Raw genomic sequence first — 21,564 nt, forward strand, 5'->3', positions numbered from 1 at the left:
ATTATACAGTCGAACCCCGTAGGCTCGAACTCAAAGGGACCGGCGAAAATACCTCGAGCCCCGAAAATTTTGACCCAAGCGCGAATGTTTACCTTCAGTATAAAGAAATCGGTCCTCTACATCTAGTTCGAGAAATGCGAGCCAAGCGAGTTCGAGCCAACGGGCTACCTATTCAACAATGTTGAAATTTCTTTATGATATCTTGTCAAATAAGGAAGTTATTCAGAAAAATATTGAAGAATAGTGGATGAAATTTATTTCCGGGTTACAAAAATGCATATATCTTTTTTTTAAATAATTGCAATCAGCACAAAGCCCCAAGACATTGCTTCGATAAATTTGACTCATTAACACATTCTTTTTGTATTAAGACATTTCCAGGAAAACGTAACTGCTTTTTTTATTAGAAATCTGATCAAATATTATATCGTAAAAAATGCTCAAATCCTAATTACAGCTTTTCATGTTGCAACGGATATATGAATCATGCTTGTTAAATATTGAATCTCAAAACTAAATAGAAGTTGATTTTTTAAACATTTTAAATATTGGTCCTTCAATCGACTTTTGCATACCTGCCGGTCCTTAAAATTTGTATAAAAAAAAATCACGGAGAGCCTTTTCTATAAAGACATTATGTTCTTTTAGAAGCATACTGATAAAAGTGCTATATACTCATGGTAAAACTATTGCTTTATTACCTTTTTTCAGCATTATATCTCATATATACATCTGCATACTTGTTTCACAAAAACGTTCCTTTCAGTCATGTGAAACACAACGTAATAAACTTCTGATGTTTTCATCGGGTAAATTAAGTTATATTATCAAGTAATTAAGTAATAGGAACTTGTGATATAATCATCCGCGAACGGGGGTCGACTGAAAAAACCCATATTGTTTTGTGGGTTTCATTTTCTCAGTAAAAACGTTCAAAAACTTAGTGTTACAAATAAATAAAACAAAGACAGTGATGGCTACTCAAAACAATGACATCGTGTATGTTGTATTTTTATATCAAGATCTTGTCGTTGACGATTGATATATATTGGACTTATAGGCCCGGTTTGCGGCGCTAAATGTTGCAATACGTCCCAATGCAATAACGACAACTGTAGCAAGAACACTCATACAGCAGTTACGTCCCTTGCTCGAACAAACGCCACCGCAAATGTTAAACTACACGACATGTACACGCGTGTTGTGTACTTCTACATAATAATTATACATAATGTTACATGTTCGACAATGCTGTGCAAAATTGAAAACAAAAATATATCCAATAGAGTAAGGTGTAAGAACATCATTTTGATACGCCGGATGCCGGCCCATTTTGGCGCCATTCCGGTCGCCGAGTACGCCGGATCCATTCTTGCGATATTCCAGTAGCCGAGGTTAGGTACGCCGGGTTCCGGCCCATTTTGGTGCCATTCCAGTAGTTGGGGTAAGGTATACCAGATTCCGGTCCATACTGGCGATATTTCGGTAGCCGAGGATAGGTACGCCTGTTTCCGGCATATTCTGGAGGTATTCCAAGTGCCGTGGTTAGGTTCTACGGAATGCGGGACATTTTGTGGCATGCATTACGGGTGCCGGGTTAAGGTATTTCGTAGACAGTCGCATTGTCCATGTCAGTAGAAAACCATTTATTTTGTGTACGACATACTCAACACTTTAATGTTTATGTTGTTTACCTTATATTGGGTTGACTGTCTACTAAATCGTCCAGCAAATGTTTAAACATACCGCTTCACCTGATTCAAATCAATCAAGAATAAGTGCAATAGTGTATATGAATGCCTTAGATGCTAACAGCTGCTACGATTTGCTAAACAAGACGGGAATTCATAGAAGTGAAATGTACAACATAACCAATTGGAGGTCAAACAAAACTACATAAGTATTAGTGTATTTTGTGACATGACCACCGATGGAGGGGGATGGATGGTACATTATTTATATTCATTTCCTTTTGTATTATTTATATACTATATAGTTGTTTGCATTTGGCAATGTCTAAAGTAGTAAAATTGCCATTAAATATGAGAGCTCTGACATTTTTTTTACCCGAAAGACATATACATAATTACAAACCCGCCAAATTTCCATTCAGAAACGAAACCAGTTTTAGTGTAAGATTGCAATATATATATATATATATATATATATATATATATATATATATATATATATAATACTTTAATTCCTCCTGATTATATCATCAAAGTGATTACCCTTAAGATAAAGTAGAATCTTATAATCATTTACATTTACATTTAAATGAGGCTTTAGATACCTGTAGTTTTCCCCCTCCAACCTCCTGCCTGTCTTTGTCCAGATTTAGCCTGTGTCTTTTCATTGTCTTTGCTTTGTTTTCCCTGTTTTGTTTGATTATCTGACATGATGTGTCAGTTTGATAAAGTCTCCGATAACAGTTAATCACTTTTAAATATAAAATTCTGATCGAAATACACTATACTCAAAAATAAATTTTAACTTTGAAACCTTAGCAAAATTTTACGACCGACATTTTTCAACCTCGTCACAGGTGGCGCTAGCCACAGCGCTAACCGAACAACTTACGGTCGCGTGATGAAAATTTGACGTATAAATGAGGTATTGAATAAGCCAAACTATCCGGAAATATTTAAGATAAAAACAAAGGACTCCGAAATTAAAGAGGTAAACAAAACCCCTAAACTGGGATAATTCCACAGGAGAGTAAAGTCCCTAAAATAGTACAAATTATTATATTAATGAATAAAATAGAGCTACCAAAACATGTTTTACTTTTTTAAATCAAATATAAATACAATGTATAAAACATTATGAACAATTGACTAACAGTTACCATGAATCTAAATGGACAAGTCTGCAAGTAAGTTAAAGGTTGGTTTTTCGTCAATAAAGCATTGAAATACGCATTTGTTCATAAATTGCGTTAGATGGTGATGTTTATACTACATGGTCCTACAATGGCCGTTTGACTTGAACCCAATGTATACGTATATGCATTCTGGGGTATGCTCATGCTACTTCATGCATGAACTAATTTTGTGTTTATACATATTTAATTTTGCATATATGTGTTATATTGTTTTCATATATTCCTTGCGAGGGATACATTGAAATGAATGAATGAATTAAGAGGAAAGTGTCAAACGGTAAATATATTATGATCAAATACCCCTAAAAACGGAAAATTTGAATGAGGTCAAAATTATGAACAATCATGTTAATTACATAAAAATTAGGCAATATTTATCTTTAAACTACTTTATTTTTTTCACAATAATATCTTTAATGAGCGCGCAGAGAGCGTTATAAGATTATGGTTATGATTTTACGACAGACAGACAGACATACATAATTGGTTATTGTTGTGAACATGTAATTGACAAAATATGAATAATATATGCATCTATATATAAATACTCAATATGGTCAAAACAGTTCACGGTATAAATACAAAAAGAGAAAGGAATAGGTAAGTTAAATTAAAAAAAAAACATACAAGAAGGTTTCCAAAAGAAAAAGTCAGCGTAACTGATGAATATCAAAATTAAACTGTGAGATAACGAAACTTCTCGCGGAGCATTTAAAACATTTCAGAGAACGACTAATTGGTTATCATCACACCTAAAAAGTAAAAAGACTGGTACGTTAAAGATACGGATGGTTGATCCAAATGTAGTAGCTAGACCTCAGACTAAGTTTTCAAGTGCTCAGCCAAATGCTGTAGCTTAACTTTGATAAATACCGATGAAACACGACTTGAACGTGTTAACAATAATATATATAAGGCTAGCTAAATATTGTTATACGTGCTTACTAAAGTTACCTCGTTTTAATTCATTTGGTAAGCAAATGAAGGTTCAATGATGTACCACTCTGATGGTTACTTATGAAATGTCATTTTGATATCGGTGTTATAACGTCAGGAGTCTCTCGTCTTTGACACCAGTAAAACTGTCGTCATCTGGCCTATAAAAATCACATAATATCCAGCCTCATACTACCGCATACTAAGCTATTGTACAAATATTTTGATATTAATGCTTCTTTGTACAACTGTCCAACTGAGTTTGCTTTGAAAATTATATTTACTGCAAATTCAGTAGTAGTTGTAGTAGTAGTAGTAGTAGTAGTAGTAGTAGTAGTAGTAGTAGTAGTAGTAGTAGTAGTAGTAGTAGTAGTAGTAGTAGTAGTAGTAGTAGTAGTAGTAGTAGTAGTGGAAGTAGTAAAAGTAGTAGTATAAGTAGTAGCAGCAGTAGTAGAAATTGCAGCAGCATCATCAACATCAGCAGCAGCAACAGCAGCAGGAGTAATATTTGTAGTAGTTGTTGTTATATGTGCGGTTGTAATTTGGTTCCAGGCAGTATGTTTAGTTGGTGTCCATACATGTCAATATGAAAAGCTCGAGTGCTTGGCCAATGGCCAGTCTTTAATTATTTAAAATTATCCAACTATACCTAAAGTGTCTGATGTCTATGACTCCTCTATGGTCAGCCAATTTATTCATGTGATAGCCAATACAAATACATTTTCTGAATCAATTGAGATCATGCTATTAACATAATCATTTTCGTTCCGTCGGAGTAAAGCATCTGAGTCTATGGCAAATGAATATCTCTACTGTGATGTTATTATGTTGATTGAAATAGGCGGATTTAATATTCATATAACATTTACAATCAATATATCAATCCTATCTTCCTTCTACTTGTCTCATCAATTATACATGGTATATAGATGAAAATCAGCGTGTGATAACATTACATTTGATTTATATCAACTGAATATTTTCCTTCATGTTGTTTAAAGCCACACCAAATAAAGGTGTTTTGGGAATATATTGACACTTGAAACCATAACAATTTATTGTGCAGATCAGGAGGGGTATTCAATATGTAACTTAAATCAAACTTATGGTCATACATCATTTACTCCATTCATTGGATTGGTCCGTTATGTATACCACGCAATCCGAATGGCCACTGTATTCTAAGATCCAGGTAGGACCAATTTTAATTTTGTTTATGCGTTAAGATTTTCGGAACTGAACTACGTAAATTAATATCTGAATAAGTGATACAATTTGCTTTTTATAAACAGCAAAACGTTTAACGTTTATACAAATCAAATAATGACAACGATTGGTTCCTTGAATGTTTTTTTTTTCACTTGTCTTTGAACAATATTATTGTGCAGCGTTATTCTTTTTTTTCTGTCCATTCTTTGAGAAAACGATTCAGTTTCCTGGCTTCTATTTCAAACTTTGATAAAATGGATTCTAATGTAAAAACGCTCCATTTATAATTACTAACACCGGAAACAAGTGTACCAATGATCGGTACAGCCACTTTTGCCGTTTCTTTTAAAAACAAATATCCACCAGCATTTACTGCAAATGCCGAAAACGCAAATACTGATCTAAAAAAGGCTTTATCCGCTAAATCTAATTTCTCATATATTTCGTCCTCTTTGAGATCAATTCGTTTTGCTATCTTCTTTATCGAATCCTCGTCTGTTCCAAGCTGCTGTCGGTAAAACATAACTTCCTTATATAGGGCACCGACCTGCACACAAATTCCAACTATTGGAATGACGGTACCAATGGACACCCCAGCTGACACCTTCGGTGTCCTTGCCTTTAGTTCTTTGACCTTCAAGGTAATGATCTCATCAGAAGTCGCTGACAGTGATAGTGCTAATGTCGTTCGTTTCATGTCTGGTAGCTCTTGAAGAATGGTTTTTAACAGATTTTCAAAATCGGCATAATCTTGTCTAAAGCAACATATAAGGAAAATATGATTTCTAGCAATAGTTGGCATGTTTTCTTGAATGTTTCCGATTATCATTTGGTGAACTTCTTCTTCCGTTTTCTTTCCTTGATAGTCCCTTTGTACGCTATCATTGACATTGTCAATCATTGTTCTCACGAGGTACGCTTTCTTCCCTTCTTTTGAGATTTCATCGAGTAGCCACGTATTTTCGGTATACATCCTGGTAGAGAACAAAAGTAGGAAGATGTCGTATGTTTTGAAGTTTATTTTCTCAAGGTACGTTTCTTTAGGAAATTTAGGAGAACCCACCCCGGGTATGTCCCAAAACTTAACGTTTTTATATCCCGGATGTGGAAAAGGCGTGCATTTCAAAGTCGTTTCGATTGATCCAGACTCTGCCACATGTTTTCCTATCACCGTGTTTATAAACGTTGATTTCCCGGTGCCCGACACACCAATTACAGCAATATTCAGATTAACATCTTTCCATGACTCTAATTGCTTTTTTATTTCCTCATGTAAGCTTGCATATCCATCTCTCTTGAATGCCTCCTTGAGTGATATACGGCGAGTACGCTCTTGTTCCGACTATAAAAGAAGTATGTGTAAACGGATGTCCTTAAGTGACTATTGAAACAGAAATTGTCAGTTCAAATATTGATTATTATAATAATACTTAGGCAATAATCACATACCGTTCATGTAAAAAAAAAAAAAAAAATATCTTAACCATAACAAATAATCGGTATCTTTAAACGTCTTTTTGTTTTTAATAAATATTTTATCTGGCACAAACAAATGACAATAAAAAGGGTCTACAATTAGAACATGCTCATTGGCATTTTTTTTCAAAAACAAGATACTTGCCAAAAGACTATTATGGTATGAGTGTTCGTTTGAGATAAAAAGGTTTCAGACCAATCATACTAAATTTGTTCTTCGTAATTACACGTTAATTGTAGATTTGCAAATATATACATTATAAAATCATCAAAGTCACGTGTTTCCAAAATGCACACACATTTTTACGAAAACAATTTCCTGAGAGTAGAGTAGAATGAATAGAACTTGTTACACTGTAACGATTTTTACTTACCTGCCGAGCGTTGAATTCTTCTTCATCTGATGGACCTGCATTATCTTGAAAAGAAAAAACGGTCTTGTCACAACATAGTTGTTTTCAGTATGTCCGTATAATCAAACAGCGTTTATAATAAAGGATGCTTATTCAACTGAAGTAATTGAAACACGGTAAATTACAAAAACAACAACATGTGCTTAATTCATTTTTGTACTTAATCCATGGAAATGAGAATTCAAGCCAGTTACTTTGCTACCCATTGAAAATAATTTATATTTATTAATGATGTGATGTTATGAGGTTTATTTTGACAACAACAAAAACACAGTGTTAAGAATAGCGGGCACTATGCTGTGCATTCATGACGCCGTAGAATGCCTCACCGTTACTAAGTATATACAACGTTAAAACACGTACCCTAACAAAAACACTGTATTAACAAAACTTATGTTTTAACGAAGGAAATAATCGGACTGTCCGTTGGTAACGTTCTGACAACTGTTTTATTTTTTGTCTTCTAATGAGCCAATTTATGCGAAATTGAAAGAAAATCAGTGATTTAAGACAGCTGACGATACATCGGATCACAGATAATCATATAAAGTTAAGAATGATGTTTTATGCATTTTTTCTTAAACCGTTAGTAACCTTTTAAGCCATAAAACAATAATTTCAAACAAAATAAGAAAATCTGTGATCTGATTTTTTGTCAGCAGGCTTATATCACTGGTTTCAGATATTTACGAAGAAATTTGTTAATTTCAAGAAAAAAAATGAAATAAAAAGAGTTGTCAAAACGGTAAATCTGTGAGAGTGCAGCTTTATTAGCCATGTTCAAGTAAAATGAGTATAAGCATTAATCGATTCCAAGCTAGGTCACTCTTTGCCATTAGTATGAATCCGGTATGAAAAAACGAAGAATCAGCGCCTTTATCTGATAATTGCTAATCATTGCACATTTTTAAAGGTGGACTTTTAAGTTCTTATTAGCACTGACTTACATTAAGTTGTATTCTTTAACCATAAGTATGCCCCTTTTCAACAAAACTGTCCACTATTAATTTTAAATCAAGTAAGGCCACTCCTTTTTTATTTTTTGGTTTACAAGAATTTTTGGAAAAAATGTCCACCGGGTGGTCGAAAAAAAAAAAAAAAAAAAAAAGGGAAAAAGTCACAAAACATACTCTTAAAGGGTGAAAATCAGAGAACAACATAAAAACATTGAAAATTTATATCATTTACTTGACATTTTAAATTTTTAAACTGCTATTAATGCATGTTTTAATACACTCAAAGTTTCAAAGTTCTAATTAAACACACAGTTTAAATCTTACATACTGTGCATATAAAACATCAATGAAATTGACTATAAAACATGTTTACATGTATAAACTACACTTTTTATCAAAGATACATTGAATCTTACTCAGCAGGACATTTGTTTAGCTTTAAGGGTATGCTAAAGCAAAAGTGAATGCAGAACACTTAAAAACTGACCAATATTAAATTGGAAAAAAAGGGAAGGCAAATTTTACGCTTTAAAATACACAAGAATTGCACTGTATTAAGACAATACATTACATTTTCTAAGCATTGTTTCAGTTATTTCAATATTGGAAAATGTCAATAAAGTGAAATAATTTCCAATTTTGTAAATAAGGAAGTAATATTGTATGAAGACATTGTGCTTTAATATTGTGCAAACAATTCCTGAAAAACTAAAAACCAAACTAGACCTAGATTTGAGTTTTAATAAGCTTTACCATGCGGGGTCCTAGTTGTGTGTAACCCAATCCATGCTAAGTCCGGATATTTTCGGACCGGGATATTTACCATGCGATGTTCAGCAAATCCATTTCAAATTCAAATCTTGCAGCAAATTACCACATCAGTACATAACAATCACATAGCAAAATAATAAATCTAGCATGTGACTTAACTTAATGTACCAATGATAGTAACAGTGAAATCCATAATTAGTTGTCGGATATTTTCATCTTCTCCCAACTCCGCCATTTTGTGTATCAAGCGTTCGCAGGGCATCTATACTTCATGATTGTTTATTTTTCATTTTAAAGAGAATTCCTTGGTTACAACAACAAATCTCATTTATAGTGAAATATCAAGTTCATAACAAATTAAAATGGACTTCAAAATAGTTTTCCGTGTTGTTTTATCTTAGTGTTTTGCACACAACTCCTGGCATTAGTAAATGGCATTGACACATGTGTTCAACTCTTTCATTGTTTTTACTCTACTATTAACCCAAACATGAATAAACATGTAATCTAGAATAAACACAAGCTTTACATTGACTCAATGACAAGTATTTCCAAACCAGTTTGTGATTTAAAATCCATAAACACAACCGACCGAACTTGTGAAACTAGATCACCGGTGTCAACTTAGAAATTTTACTTTCGATTTCACCACTCACACTAAGTGCACTGTTATTTGATATTTAACCATAAAATGTTATAATATTTTCTCACACATAATTTACAGATATTTGTGTCTACTTATTCGATGGCAGCCGCTGCCACTTATTTTTCATCTATAAACAACAATATTTTCATGACCTAAATTTGCGGGGAAAAACAACAATCACGTGACAGTTATTGTTTGTGTCGGCTGTTAAATTTGCCAATGTATTTTGCTATTGTTATTTTAACAACTCCTGCATATTTAACTTAATTATTTCATACAAAGAATGACTGCTATCGTCAATTTCGCCATTGTCAACGGCGCTGCCATAACATTTGACTGGCTCACATGTTATTACTATAAATCGGCGAATACGGCTACGGAACAACAAACCAGTCGAGATCTACTGCATTTGTACTCTTATCTGTTCGTTTTTCTTTCGTTTCGCACCAAAATCAATACGGTCGGGAAAATAATCTTGAAAAAAAAGTGAAATTCATTTTTTTTTTTTTTTTGTACTTTTCGGAAAATTAGACCCGCCGGTTTTGTAAACCAATTTATATAAAAGTAGTGGCCTAATGTATGTTTGATAGAGTTGTTTTGTTTGCAACGCAATATCACTTAACGAATATCACACAAAAGGATGACGTCGAATTGCACATTTGGTTTGAATATTTACATGTTCATATCAATGTCAAAATAAAAGGAAAATTCTAAAAAACCTCAGATACATCAAAGAATCACGAAACTTTACGTTACTGTTTATGTCATAAGGAAATAACATTATATAATGGTTAGGCGACGGACATGTTTAACCAAAAGTAGTTTATCGAAATATAAGGATAGGTAGGGGTATCCACTATCCAAAACTCTAAATAATTATAAATGATAAAAAACAAAGTTTTTATATCGATATTAAATCGCATGACCGGATGAATATTTATGACGGGTATTTAATTCTCTTGCGTCAGAATGCATATGTGATTCGCTATTAATTGATGATATTTTCAGAAGGTACATTTCGTTTGCCAAATTCATTGGTAAAAAATAGAAGTATTGATATTAAATTGCCATATAATTAAATTATATCAAATAAAGATTATACAAGTAACGATTAAAATATATTCCTGGTAATTCATTTTAGCGTTACCAATGGTCATTTTGATCATGTTAAGTCATAGCGACCCTCAGTTTATCATAACAGCAAGCCCAAGCCCAAAGCACGGTAAAAATGTAAACAAAGCACGGTGTGAATGTTAACATATTCTCGTTATGATACTTACTTGTAGTAGTTGGTTCGGGAATATTTTGTCTATCCAGTAGTTTAACCACCTCCTATAAGAAATGGTTCAAGAATGTACACATCTGTATGAAATTTGAAAATGATTTTACAAACCGTCCCGTGACCTGTTTTGTTGCATAACATATATATTCAAAATGATACAGGAAAAATAGATTCAAACATTGCTTTCATTTTCACAAATACTTATATAACGTTTCATTTCCTTTCGTTATATATTTGGACAAAAATGTGTATAAATATGCACAATATAGCATACGCTATTTAATTTCAAAATCATGGTCTAATGAAAAGGGCTAGGTTCAAGAAGGCTCCTTTTCAGCCCCGAATGATATAAAATAAGTTTTTTGCGTAAACAAATATGAAACTTATTAAAGGCAGGTGAGGCAATATGTTCAATTTCGCTGAACACTATTATTGTTGCCCCTGTAAAATATTCTTAAAATAATATCTAAAGGAAGTTTAGTGGCATAATACGTTTGAAACTTGTCACGTCGCCTAAGATTGTTTCAATGAGGTCCTGCTTTCACATCCATAGTGCAATATATATCACTGAATAAAGACGCCATAAGCCCGTATAGGGTAAGCGATAAGAACGGTTTGTTTTCCATGCACAAAATGGCTTGATGACTAAAACCTTTTTCCATGCACAAAATGGCTATGTGACTAAAACCATCATGAACACACGCCCATTATTAGTAAGCGGAAATCATAAATTCAGAATAAACATCGCATCGTTATCATTACACAAACCTTATAAATAACAAATAATAAAAAATATAAACCTCAGACAGAGAGTCCAGATTTGGTTCATTACAATCCGCGTCTTCATCCTGATGCACATCTGAAAAATATGGCCATATCCCTGTTCTAGGTTGAGCTTTATCTAACTAGGGCCTAGTGCGACCTAGGTCAAAGTAACGTTTTAGATCACATTTACCTGAATTGAACGCAGCACAAAGGTTTGGGTCTTCAGACAAAATCGTTAGTATTAAAGTATTGGCATTGAAATATTCTGATATCTATTATAAAACGTTATATTCCGTAATTACCCAAATATATGCTGAAATATTTGTAGAATGATTAAAGCAGCTTTAATTAATAATATAAATGCACATATACAACATCTTTTAACAAGAAGTCCGGTAAAATATGGTTAATAATAACCTGTATAGTGGTAAACGGTCCTGCACGTGGAACAATTATTTCGGTTTTCAAATTAAACATTAAACTACAATGTGCGTTTGCTCATATCGTTTGTATTTTATGTTTGGCTTGAAACTGCCATGGGCATTTCGTTAAACATTGTAATCAGAAATTATAATACGTGCTTGAAAAGGTTTAAGTCAGTTTCGTTTGAAGTCGCCGCTGACAAGAACGCTAAAACATTGTTTCATATATCAGATAATATTCGAATATTTTCTTACGCATTTCAGTGGCTTGCGAGGTTTCCACGCTTGGAAGAAATAGCAATCCATCCTGTAAGGTTAATGTAATGATTTGAAGTTCACTAAAAATTGAGTACAATGGGTCATACACGTGTTTACACAATATGTACGTTGAACAAATATTGAAACAAGAAATTCGAATATACTTCAAAATAAATAATAATTAAATACTTAGATATACTTAGATATGTTTATTTGAAATGTTTGTTATATTCGCATATAAACAATTTTATTGCAATACGAAAGGATGCACTTGACGTGTAAAATCAGTATCGTTACACACTATGTATATATAATAGGGATGCAAACGAATGGCAAAATTGGTATTCAAATATTCGGTAATTCTTTCGATGTAATATTCGATTATTCGATTACCAAAATAAACTTTTAAGAGATTCAGTGACCTACTATTATTATTCGCTATAGTTATAGCCGGGGCCTTTGTTATAGCCTGGACACGCAATGGACGCTGATTTTTCCCAAAATTAGCCTGTGAAATTCCCCATTTACAAAAATTAAATCCTACAAAAAGCAAAATATTCTGTATAAACAAAAACCCAAATTAACTTCAATGCAAAAGCATTCAATATATATAAACAAGGCCATGATAGTAAAATCTTGGTTGAATGTTGTGATGCACCAATAGATGGTCGTTTTGTAGGACGAGCAGCGTCGTTCTGGAACTGGTCTCTACTAAACATAACTAAGGAAAACCGAACCTACTCGGAAATTAGTTCAATAATAAAACGAAAAGAATCCGGAATTTTGACTCATCTATTGTACAACAATGTCCTAAAAAGATAGTCTTTGCAGTTACATTTCAAAGCATAGACGTTATATTGAAACATGGAAAACAGTTTAGAGCACTTAGCTAACACATGGCATTCATATCAATACGGCAATTTGAGCTATATCGCACAGCTTAATTTGCAGCCATGACATCACTTTAGTAGCTGATTCCATATATCCTTTATTGAAATGGTCATAAAAAAATACCGAAAATTTAATTTGTTTGATGTCACTTCGAATATCAAACGTTCGATCGAATATTCCAATATTTTAATATTCATTTGTATCCCTAATATGAATACGTGACAGTAATGAATATGTATATGGATGTTCTACACCTTTATATGTCTACGTTAATGCATCAATAGACAACCTTAACGGTGTAAAATAATCTTAGCATACAGGACAAAACGACAAAATCAAAACCTTGTACTCAAAATCCACTGTAGATTGCTGGACATCCTGTGCACCGCAGCTATCTGAAATACGATTCACATTTTTAGGTTACATATTCTTATCTTTTCTTTTTTAGGTGAATCCAATGGATACGATTTGAATATTATCTATCTAATGGCCGCGGTCATTTTTTTTCATGTATTTATGCTCTGTAAATAACACCAATTAAACTCCATATAATGGTATTGGGCAGTTAATCTATGATTGTATTCCGTATCTATTATCTGGCAATACACAAAAAATAATCTAATTTGTTGCCAGGCAATGACCTTGCTTCTTTGCAAGTTTAAACATTTTCTTATATAACTATATATATAACTAACATGAACTGTGCTTCTTATATGAGTTCGTGTGTTTTAGCATTTTGTATGATACGATATTACAATGATTGAAGCAATCTAAATGTAATCTTAAACATAACAGTGATCATTGTTTTGAATTAATCAAATTATATTGAACAAATCATGTACCAGCATAGAAAATGATGTGATAAAATATTCAATATGTTCGGATCTTATATATTAAAAGGATTACTTTTTAAAGTCGCATTGACCGACGTGAATTGCTTACAATGTTTATAACATAGAACAACTAGTGGTTACATTTGGCAAAAACTAATTCAGTTACTAAATGCTACATATTGAAACATATATACTATTTTGATATGACCGAAAGGAATATAAATTAGACGACAATGATATGAAATACAATAGACGTATTGGCGGGCCCAGGTGACAGCCGGTGATGTAAAGTGACGTTATATCGGTCACAAGTAAGAAGGTAGTCACCATGCCAGCCGCCGTCTAAGAACAACGCGCCCGGTCCCAGCTCTCTACGTGAAAGGAAAAGTGTTAAAAAAACGAAAATAGTTTCCCACGTTAACCGTATAGGCGGGCCCAGGTGACAGCCGGTGATGTAAAGTGACGTCATATCGGTCATAAGTAAGAACATAGTAACCATGCCTGCCGCCGTCTTAGAACAACGCGCCCAGTGCCAACTCTCTACATTAACGGGAACTTTTCTAAAAAAGCGAAACGATGTTCCCACGTTAACCGTATGGGCGGGTCCAGGTGTCGCCATGCCAGCCGCCGTCTTTGAACAACGCACCCGGTCCATTCTCTCTACGTCAACGGGAAAGTGTTTAAAAAGCGAAACGAGGTTCCCACGTTAACCGTATGGGCGGGCCCAGGTGACAGCCGGTGACGTAAAGCGACGCCATATCGATCAGAAGTAAGAACGAAGTCGCCATGCCAGCCGCCGTCTTAGAACAACGCATCCGGTCGCATCTCTCTACGTCAACGGGAAAGTGTTTAAAAAAGCGAAACGAGGTTCCCACGTTAACCGTATGGGCGGGCCCAGGTGACAGCCGGTGACGTAAAGTGACGTCATATCGATCAGAAGTAAGAACGTAGTCATCATGCCAGCATCCGTCTAAGAAAAACGCGCCCTGTCCCACGGAGGAAGTGGATTTCCGCCTTCCTTTATCAGAACTGGATTCTATGGCATGTCAACAAAACTACAGATGCCCACCAGCTCCTTCGTTGGGGAGTACAAGGTCGCTAAACACGTCTGCAACTAACACTATGAGACACGAGCGCTGGTAAGATTAATTAAGCAGGTAAAGACGTTTGAACGGGAAGGAAATGGTCTGTTAGCCAGGCAGTAAAACAGACTGAAAGCAGTCTCAAACACAAAGTCATTGTAGGCACTACACATATCGATACATCATGTTTGTGAGTCAGTCGTACGCAGCGTTGGAGAACTCTGACAACGTCAAGAAGAGAACCATGTTTCGGGGAGAGGTTCGAAAAGCAGAAGAAGAGGCACGGTCAGAAAAGGCGGTACATCTTGAACCCAAGGGAAATTGGACGAAGTAAAAGTTACCTGAGAGAAAAATCACATGGCAGAAGCTTATTTCTCACATTGGTGTTTGACATGTTATCCACTCAAACCAATTTGAAGCAGTGGAAGTAATAAGAGGACTCTACCTGCCCTCTGTGTGAAAATATAGGATCGCTGCGGCATATATTATCTTCTTGCACAACAGCCTTGGCACAAAGGCAGTATACCTGGCGCAACGACCAGGTTCTAAGAAAATGTCAAACACCTTAGGAATTAAGAGGGGGAAAGAGAAACCCTTGAAACACACCCAGTTTTTCAGCTTCATAAGACAAGGGGAGAACAACAACATGTAGCGGAATCCAACAAAAATCTCAAAACTGGGAAATGTTGTAGACCTGGGCAAAGTTTCCTAGGAAAATGGCCCTTACCACCTGTTTTGCAAGACATAGATATATATGGTCCGGGTCTCCAAAGCTGATTGTATTGGTGGAGCTAACAATACCCTGAGAAGAAAGAAAAAAAGAAGGCATACGAGCTGGAAAAAAAAATTCCAAGACTTGATAAACACATGAAGAGAGAGAGAGAGAGAGAGGGGTTGAAAGACATTGATCTTCCAAGTGGAAGTTGTATGTCGAGGCTTTCCATCACAGTTAGTGTGGAAAATGTTGTGAGTCGCCGTTCATGCTGGAGAGAGAACGTCCAGATATGTATACGATGCAGTGAACCAACTTGGAAGCCAACCTAGACGAGGTATTGACTGATCACCCATACCTGCCCCGACATCTAGAGGGTGTACCGTGATAAGGGGTGAAACACCCAGTGAAAGGTGGGCACTTGGCTGAGGACGTATATGTTACGTAGTACAGCTGTATCTTAACAACTTGACTGAGGATAAAACCCCGTCAGTAGTCCAGTTCGCGGTCACGAAGGACTCTGAGCATGGCGGGTTGTATTAAATAACTTTTTAAAACAATTTGTCGACATTTCCAAATAGGTATTTTATATTTGAATGTTTATGTTATAACTATTCTTTGTATATATAAAAATGTTACATACGCACAATGAATTCCGTACCCACATTTGTCTAGAAATGTAACGATAATAACAGAACGTATTTGGAGAAACATGAAATGCATACTTTAGCCTTATCTGCTAATCCGAAAGAAATCTGAAACCTGTGAGACGAGAAAGTAGTCCAATATTTTGTCTATCCCTACGGGTTTGTTTATACATTTGCGAGTAAGGTATAGCCCCGTTTGACATGAACAAATTTAATATAAGATGTATTTCCATGTGTAAAAAGGGTAACGTAAAAAAAGAACCTTGGATTGGCGCTATGCTTGATCCAGATGGAAGATTCACTGCTTGTCGATTCTTAATTTGCAGCGCGTCAGATGCTCCTTTACAGGAAACCATTTTTAATCAAAACACAAAAGGTAATATTGAAATAGCTAAAATACTTCAATACGCAATATTAAATGTTCTTGAAATAAACATGGGTAAATTAAAAAAATAACCTTGGATTGGCGCTATGCTTGATCCAGATGGAATATTTACTGCTTGTCGATTCTTACTTTGCAGTGCTTCGAATGCTCCTTTAAAGGAAAACATTTTTAATCAAAACACAAAAGGAAATATTGAAATAGCTTAAATACTTCAGCGCGAAATTTTAAATGTTCTTGAAATAAACAAGAATTTATTAAATTTAGATTTTAAAAATGTTAGTTTATTGCATCATGCCAAAAATATTTAAAATAATCGGAAACGACAGTTCATCAAATACACCACTTCATATGACCTCCAAAGCATATCATAACATAGGGCACATCCATTTAACTTTAAATCAAGAGTTAAATTGAAATTATGTCTGTATTTTAAAAAGACATATTTCCAAAGCACAAACACAAAAACACATATAATGCTTTCAACCTTCGCTATCATCTTCAGTCGATAATCTATGTTGCTGCTTTTCTTGGCTGTCTATCTTTTTTATAGTGTCACTCGCTTTAGCAGAGTCCATACTGGCAATGTCATATACGTTCTACTCCACATGAGCGTCATCCGTATGAGTTTACTTGATTTATTTTCTCAACTGTTTTTCAGAAAAGGAAATAAAAACGAGTAATTTAGAAAATATTACTAATTTACCGATGTCTAGGAATAGTAAAGTGTCATTATCTTTAACTAGAGTTCAGACCAGCATTTTCCATTAACCTTTACTTACGTAACACAAAATAATGAATGCATGAACAAATTGATACCGACATTGAAGTGTTAACATGTATGGCGTTTAGATTTTCTGTTTACTGTTTATATGTGTATTTACGTGCAAAACTAAACCACCTTTTTGAAATACCGAATAGTGCTACCATGTCCATTCTTATTATAATTCAATTCTAATGTCACCTCGCTGATACTCTTTAAGACTTTGGTAGCTTATGAAAGGTTGCATCATAGTTGGTAATTTTGTTCCATACCAATGCTAACCAATATCGCGACCTTGGCAATGATGTATGGTCAGACACCATCCAGATAGGAGTAGAAACAATAAGAAAGTTCAAAAAGTAGTGTTTCTTGATTATTGATCATTTCAATAATATATTGTGTGTTATATTCTTGAGATATATTTTTCTAGTCTTAGTTTAGTTAGCATAATATTCTTCAAATATGTATGATCGTTCAACGAAAACATGACCGGCAAAACAATGCCCGATACATTATTTTCTATGCATCATTACATCTGACAATGATTTGCTTGTAAGTGAGCTGTTTTGTTTGGCTTGAAATTTGAGTAGACACTCATAATTATTGTTTGGTAAGTATAATAATGGCTTGTTTGCAGCGCCGCCAATATCTTAGTTAAATCAGAACTATAAATGCATGAAGCAATGTCTTAGACCATTATAGAGCTAGATTGTAACACGAGCCTACATGTATAGGGAAACGCACAAAAAATGCAGAAAGCATTTTATTTTATTATTGTTTTTCTTTTCAATCATATAAATTATTCAAGGAAAGTAAAAAGGTACCTTTTGTATATTTTAAAGGTAACTTGATTCTGAGTTTATGAATCTTGTTTCGGAAACAGAAAAACAACAACACACATTTGCATATAGATATGTTGATAACTTGCAATGGTATGTCTACTCATAAGAGAGTTGAAATAAACACGATATATGTCTACAAATATAACAACCAATTGGGCTTAAAATACTAACAATTCTAAGTGCAGATAGTACACATTAAATTGCAATTCTTAAGTTGGCATTGATAATATAAATGCATATACAGTCAAACCTGGTTGAACGGTCACCTGCTTTAAATGGCCACCTGCCTTAACGGGCCACTCCAAATTCCCCCCGTACGTTTTTACTATATAATGTACGTGCATTAAGCGGCCAACTGTCTAACGCGGCCAAGGCCACTAATTTTTGTCCCCATGAAGCCATATATTCACTAATTAGCGGCCACTTATCCCTTGTCACTGACACTTCCGCTTATATTTTTTTCCAATACACAGCTTTAATTGCGTATAGACATTTACGGAAAAGAATGACAGCCTCGGGTATCTCCGTCATCCAATGAAAATGAATATTGCATCACACGATTGTCATGCGTGTTTACTCATCGAGAAATCATGTTTATAACACGTCGGCGTCTGTTTTGATCAGAATTGACACAATTAATGACACAATAAATACGATAATTAAATAATTAAGAAGGTAATTATTAAAGACCGACAAAAAACACCGGTTATTATGAATTCCCAGTTTGCATTTTCATTCGACGGCGTGAAAGGAGTTACGATTTGTATTCACTTCAATATTATTTTTTAAAGTGCACGAATTTATATCTCTACGAACGGATATTTACAATGCATTGTTCTTGATATTTTGATTATGGCTGAAAAAAAAGACTAATCGAAAGTGTTTGACTCTAAAAGAACGTGTCGAATGTATAAAGTTATTAAAAAAAACGGCCGTAGTGCAAGAAGTGTTGCCATGGAATTTACTGTGGACGGACTCAAATCAATTTCTTACTTAAGTGAAGCGTGAAATTGTGGAGGAATATGAAAGCAATGGAAATTCAAACGCAAAAAGACAGAGGAAAATTACAGGAAATGTGTATGCATATGTAGTTGTGTAAATGTGTAGACTGATCTGTGGTGTGATTTGTTAATGATATGCGTCAACATTCATTTAATGTATTTAGTGTACGGACTACTTTAAAAAGTGAACTAAAAATGTGTATACATGTAGTTGTGTCAATGTGTAGACTGATATGTGGTGTGTTTCGTTTATGTCTTGTATCAACATTTATCTTATGTATTATATTTATAAATTTGAAAAAAAGTTATATTTTCTATACAAATGTATTTGCATTCAACCTTCTTCAATAATATTGATACAGATGTTATTGATTGTGGTGTTAAGTGGTAGTTAAGATACATGAATCCATCTCTGAATAAAGCTTAAGTGTCAAACCTGGATTAAGTGGCCACCTGTTTTAAGCAGCCACTTTGATCATTTCCCAAGGGTGGCCACTTAATACAGGTTTGACTGTAACATGTAAAATCATAAACTTTTATAAGCTTATCTGATGTGTTAAAATGCCGAAAAATAATGCTTTAAAATTTTACATCGATATAGTACAAATTATCGCATTATATGAAAACAACATAGACAATTTATTGAAATTTAAAACATAGCAGATTTATTCAATGCAACATTAAATTTGGACTTCATTAGTATCATAGATTTATTTATCATATAATTGATTTAACAATAAAACGAAGTGATTTGCTGAAGTGACTCGGTGAAATACATTGGTATCTTAAATAAAACGGACATTTATACCCAATTTAAATTACCCATCCATTACTAAAAGTAAATCTAATAAATCAGTTCTTACCTTTGTTTCGAAAATGTTAAAGATTTCGTTATCCGTCTTTATGCCAACCAAACTAATCAATTACCGCTGTATTTTCAAAATGTTTAACATTACTTCGTCCGTCCGCAAACTAATCTACCTAATCAATTCCTGCGCGCTGTGTTATATTTATTTTCAATACGCATGCGTGACAATGACTGTAATCAGTTTGAATGATTATGTTATAAGCATATTTTATTTGTAAAATGGGGAATGAGTTTATATGATACTTATTTTTCTAAATTGCCTAAAGCAACTTAGTTTCCATAGGCTAGTTTGAATTTTTAATATTATATGAAAAACTTCTTCTTACAGTACTTAAATAGTAGTAATAGTAGTAGTAGTAGTAGTAGTAGTAGTAGTAGTAGTAGTAGTAGTAGTAGTAGTAGTAGTAGTAGTAGTAGTAGTAGTAGTAGTAGTAGTAGCAGCAGCAGCAGCAGCAGCAGCAGTAGTAGTAGTAGTAGTAGTAGTAGTAGTAGTAGTAGTAGTAGTAGTAGTAGTAGTGGTAGTAGTAGTAGTAGTAGTAGTAGTAGTAGTAGTGGTAGTGGTGGTGGTGGTGGTGGTGGTGGTGGTGGTGGTGGTTGTAGTAGTAGTAGTAGTAGTAGTAGTAGTAGTAGTAGTAGTAGTAGTAGTAGTAGTAGTAGTAGTAGTAGTAGTAGTAGTAGTAGTAGTAGTAGTAGTAGTAGTAGTAGTAGTAGTAGTCGTAGTAGTAGTAGTAGTATTAGTAGTAGTAGTAGTAGTAGTAGTAGTAGTAGTAGTAGTAGTAGTAGTAGTAGTAGTAGTAGTAGTAGTAGTAGTAGTAGTAAAATCCCAAACTACCGATGAACTACCGATGATGGTCTTAGCTTACGCATTAAATATCCCGTGTCAGCGAAACTGATAGAGTGTAGCTGCTGTGTAGCATAGCCGTTTTCTCGCAACTGATGGAGTCCATAAAACCTGCCAGAGCAAGCGGTAATTGCAGTAGCTAGCGGACAACACCAACCAATATTAGAGCAACAGAGTGGTGATTTAACATGTTTATTTCTATTATATGTCAGAGCATCCAATTGGTGATGTAGTTGATGTATAACATACCCCAAGTCACAGCAACTGATAATAATTGCTGTTGTTGGAAAAGATGCTCCCTTTCAAAGCAACCGATAATTGTAGTTAGTGATGGATTAGATAAACTGTAGTAACTAATAGATTAGAAAACCTGTCATAGAAACCGATGGTTGGTATTACTGACAAATTACAGGGTTCCTTTAAGAGCAATGTTTGGTTGTTGCAACAATTGATGGCAATCGTAGCTGATAAATATCATACTGTCTAATGTGAATGTTGCAGCGTGTGTTTATGGTGTGTTCAGCTATTGTTCAATGTTTCTTGTTTGTGAGTGTTTGTTTCTGTTTGTTCTATGTCTTTGACGTTGACCCTGTGCCATTTAACAGGGTTTATGCTTAAACTTTCGACTACTGTGCTTGTTCTTTTACATTCAATTGATTACATATACGTTGGCAGAATAAC

The 21,564-nt window shown here is 34.3% G+C and overlaps 1 protein-coding gene across 2 annotated transcripts; it reads right to left on the reverse strand.

The window, feature by feature from the left end:
- Positions 1–4,329: 4,329 nt before the first annotated feature.
- Positions 4,330–20,153, reverse strand: LOC128221246 (interferon-inducible GTPase 1-like). 2 transcript variants are annotated; one of them, XM_052929788.1, is made up of 9 exons: positions 20,038–20,153; positions 17,056–17,218; positions 16,644–16,721; positions 13,255–13,307; positions 12,019–12,070; positions 11,377–11,435; positions 10,575–10,626; positions 6,883–6,926; positions 4,330–6,374 (listed from the first exon to the last, which is right to left on the reverse strand). In XM_052929788.1, exons 2-9 carry the CDS (start codon positions 17,144–17,146, stop codon positions 5,214–5,216), a joined length of 1,590 nt encoding a protein of 529 aa, XP_052785748.1. In that variant the 5' UTR covers positions 17,147–17,218; positions 20,038–20,153; the 3' UTR covers positions 4,330–5,213. The 2 variants fall into 2 exon arrangements, with proteins under 2 accessions (XP_052785748.1, XP_052785747.1); XM_052929787.1 differs by lacking the exon at positions 16,644–16,721 and adding an exon at positions 16,449–16,526 and having other exon boundaries at positions 4,332–6,374.
- Between the last annotated feature and the right edge of the window lie 1,411 nt (positions 20,154–21,564).

The sequence above is a fragment of the Mya arenaria genome, chromosome 16 (assembly GCF_026914265.1).
Source record: "Mya arenaria isolate MELC-2E11 chromosome 16, ASM2691426v1".
Classification (NCBI taxonomy): Eukaryota; Metazoa; Mollusca; class Bivalvia; order Myida; family Myidae; genus Mya; species Mya arenaria.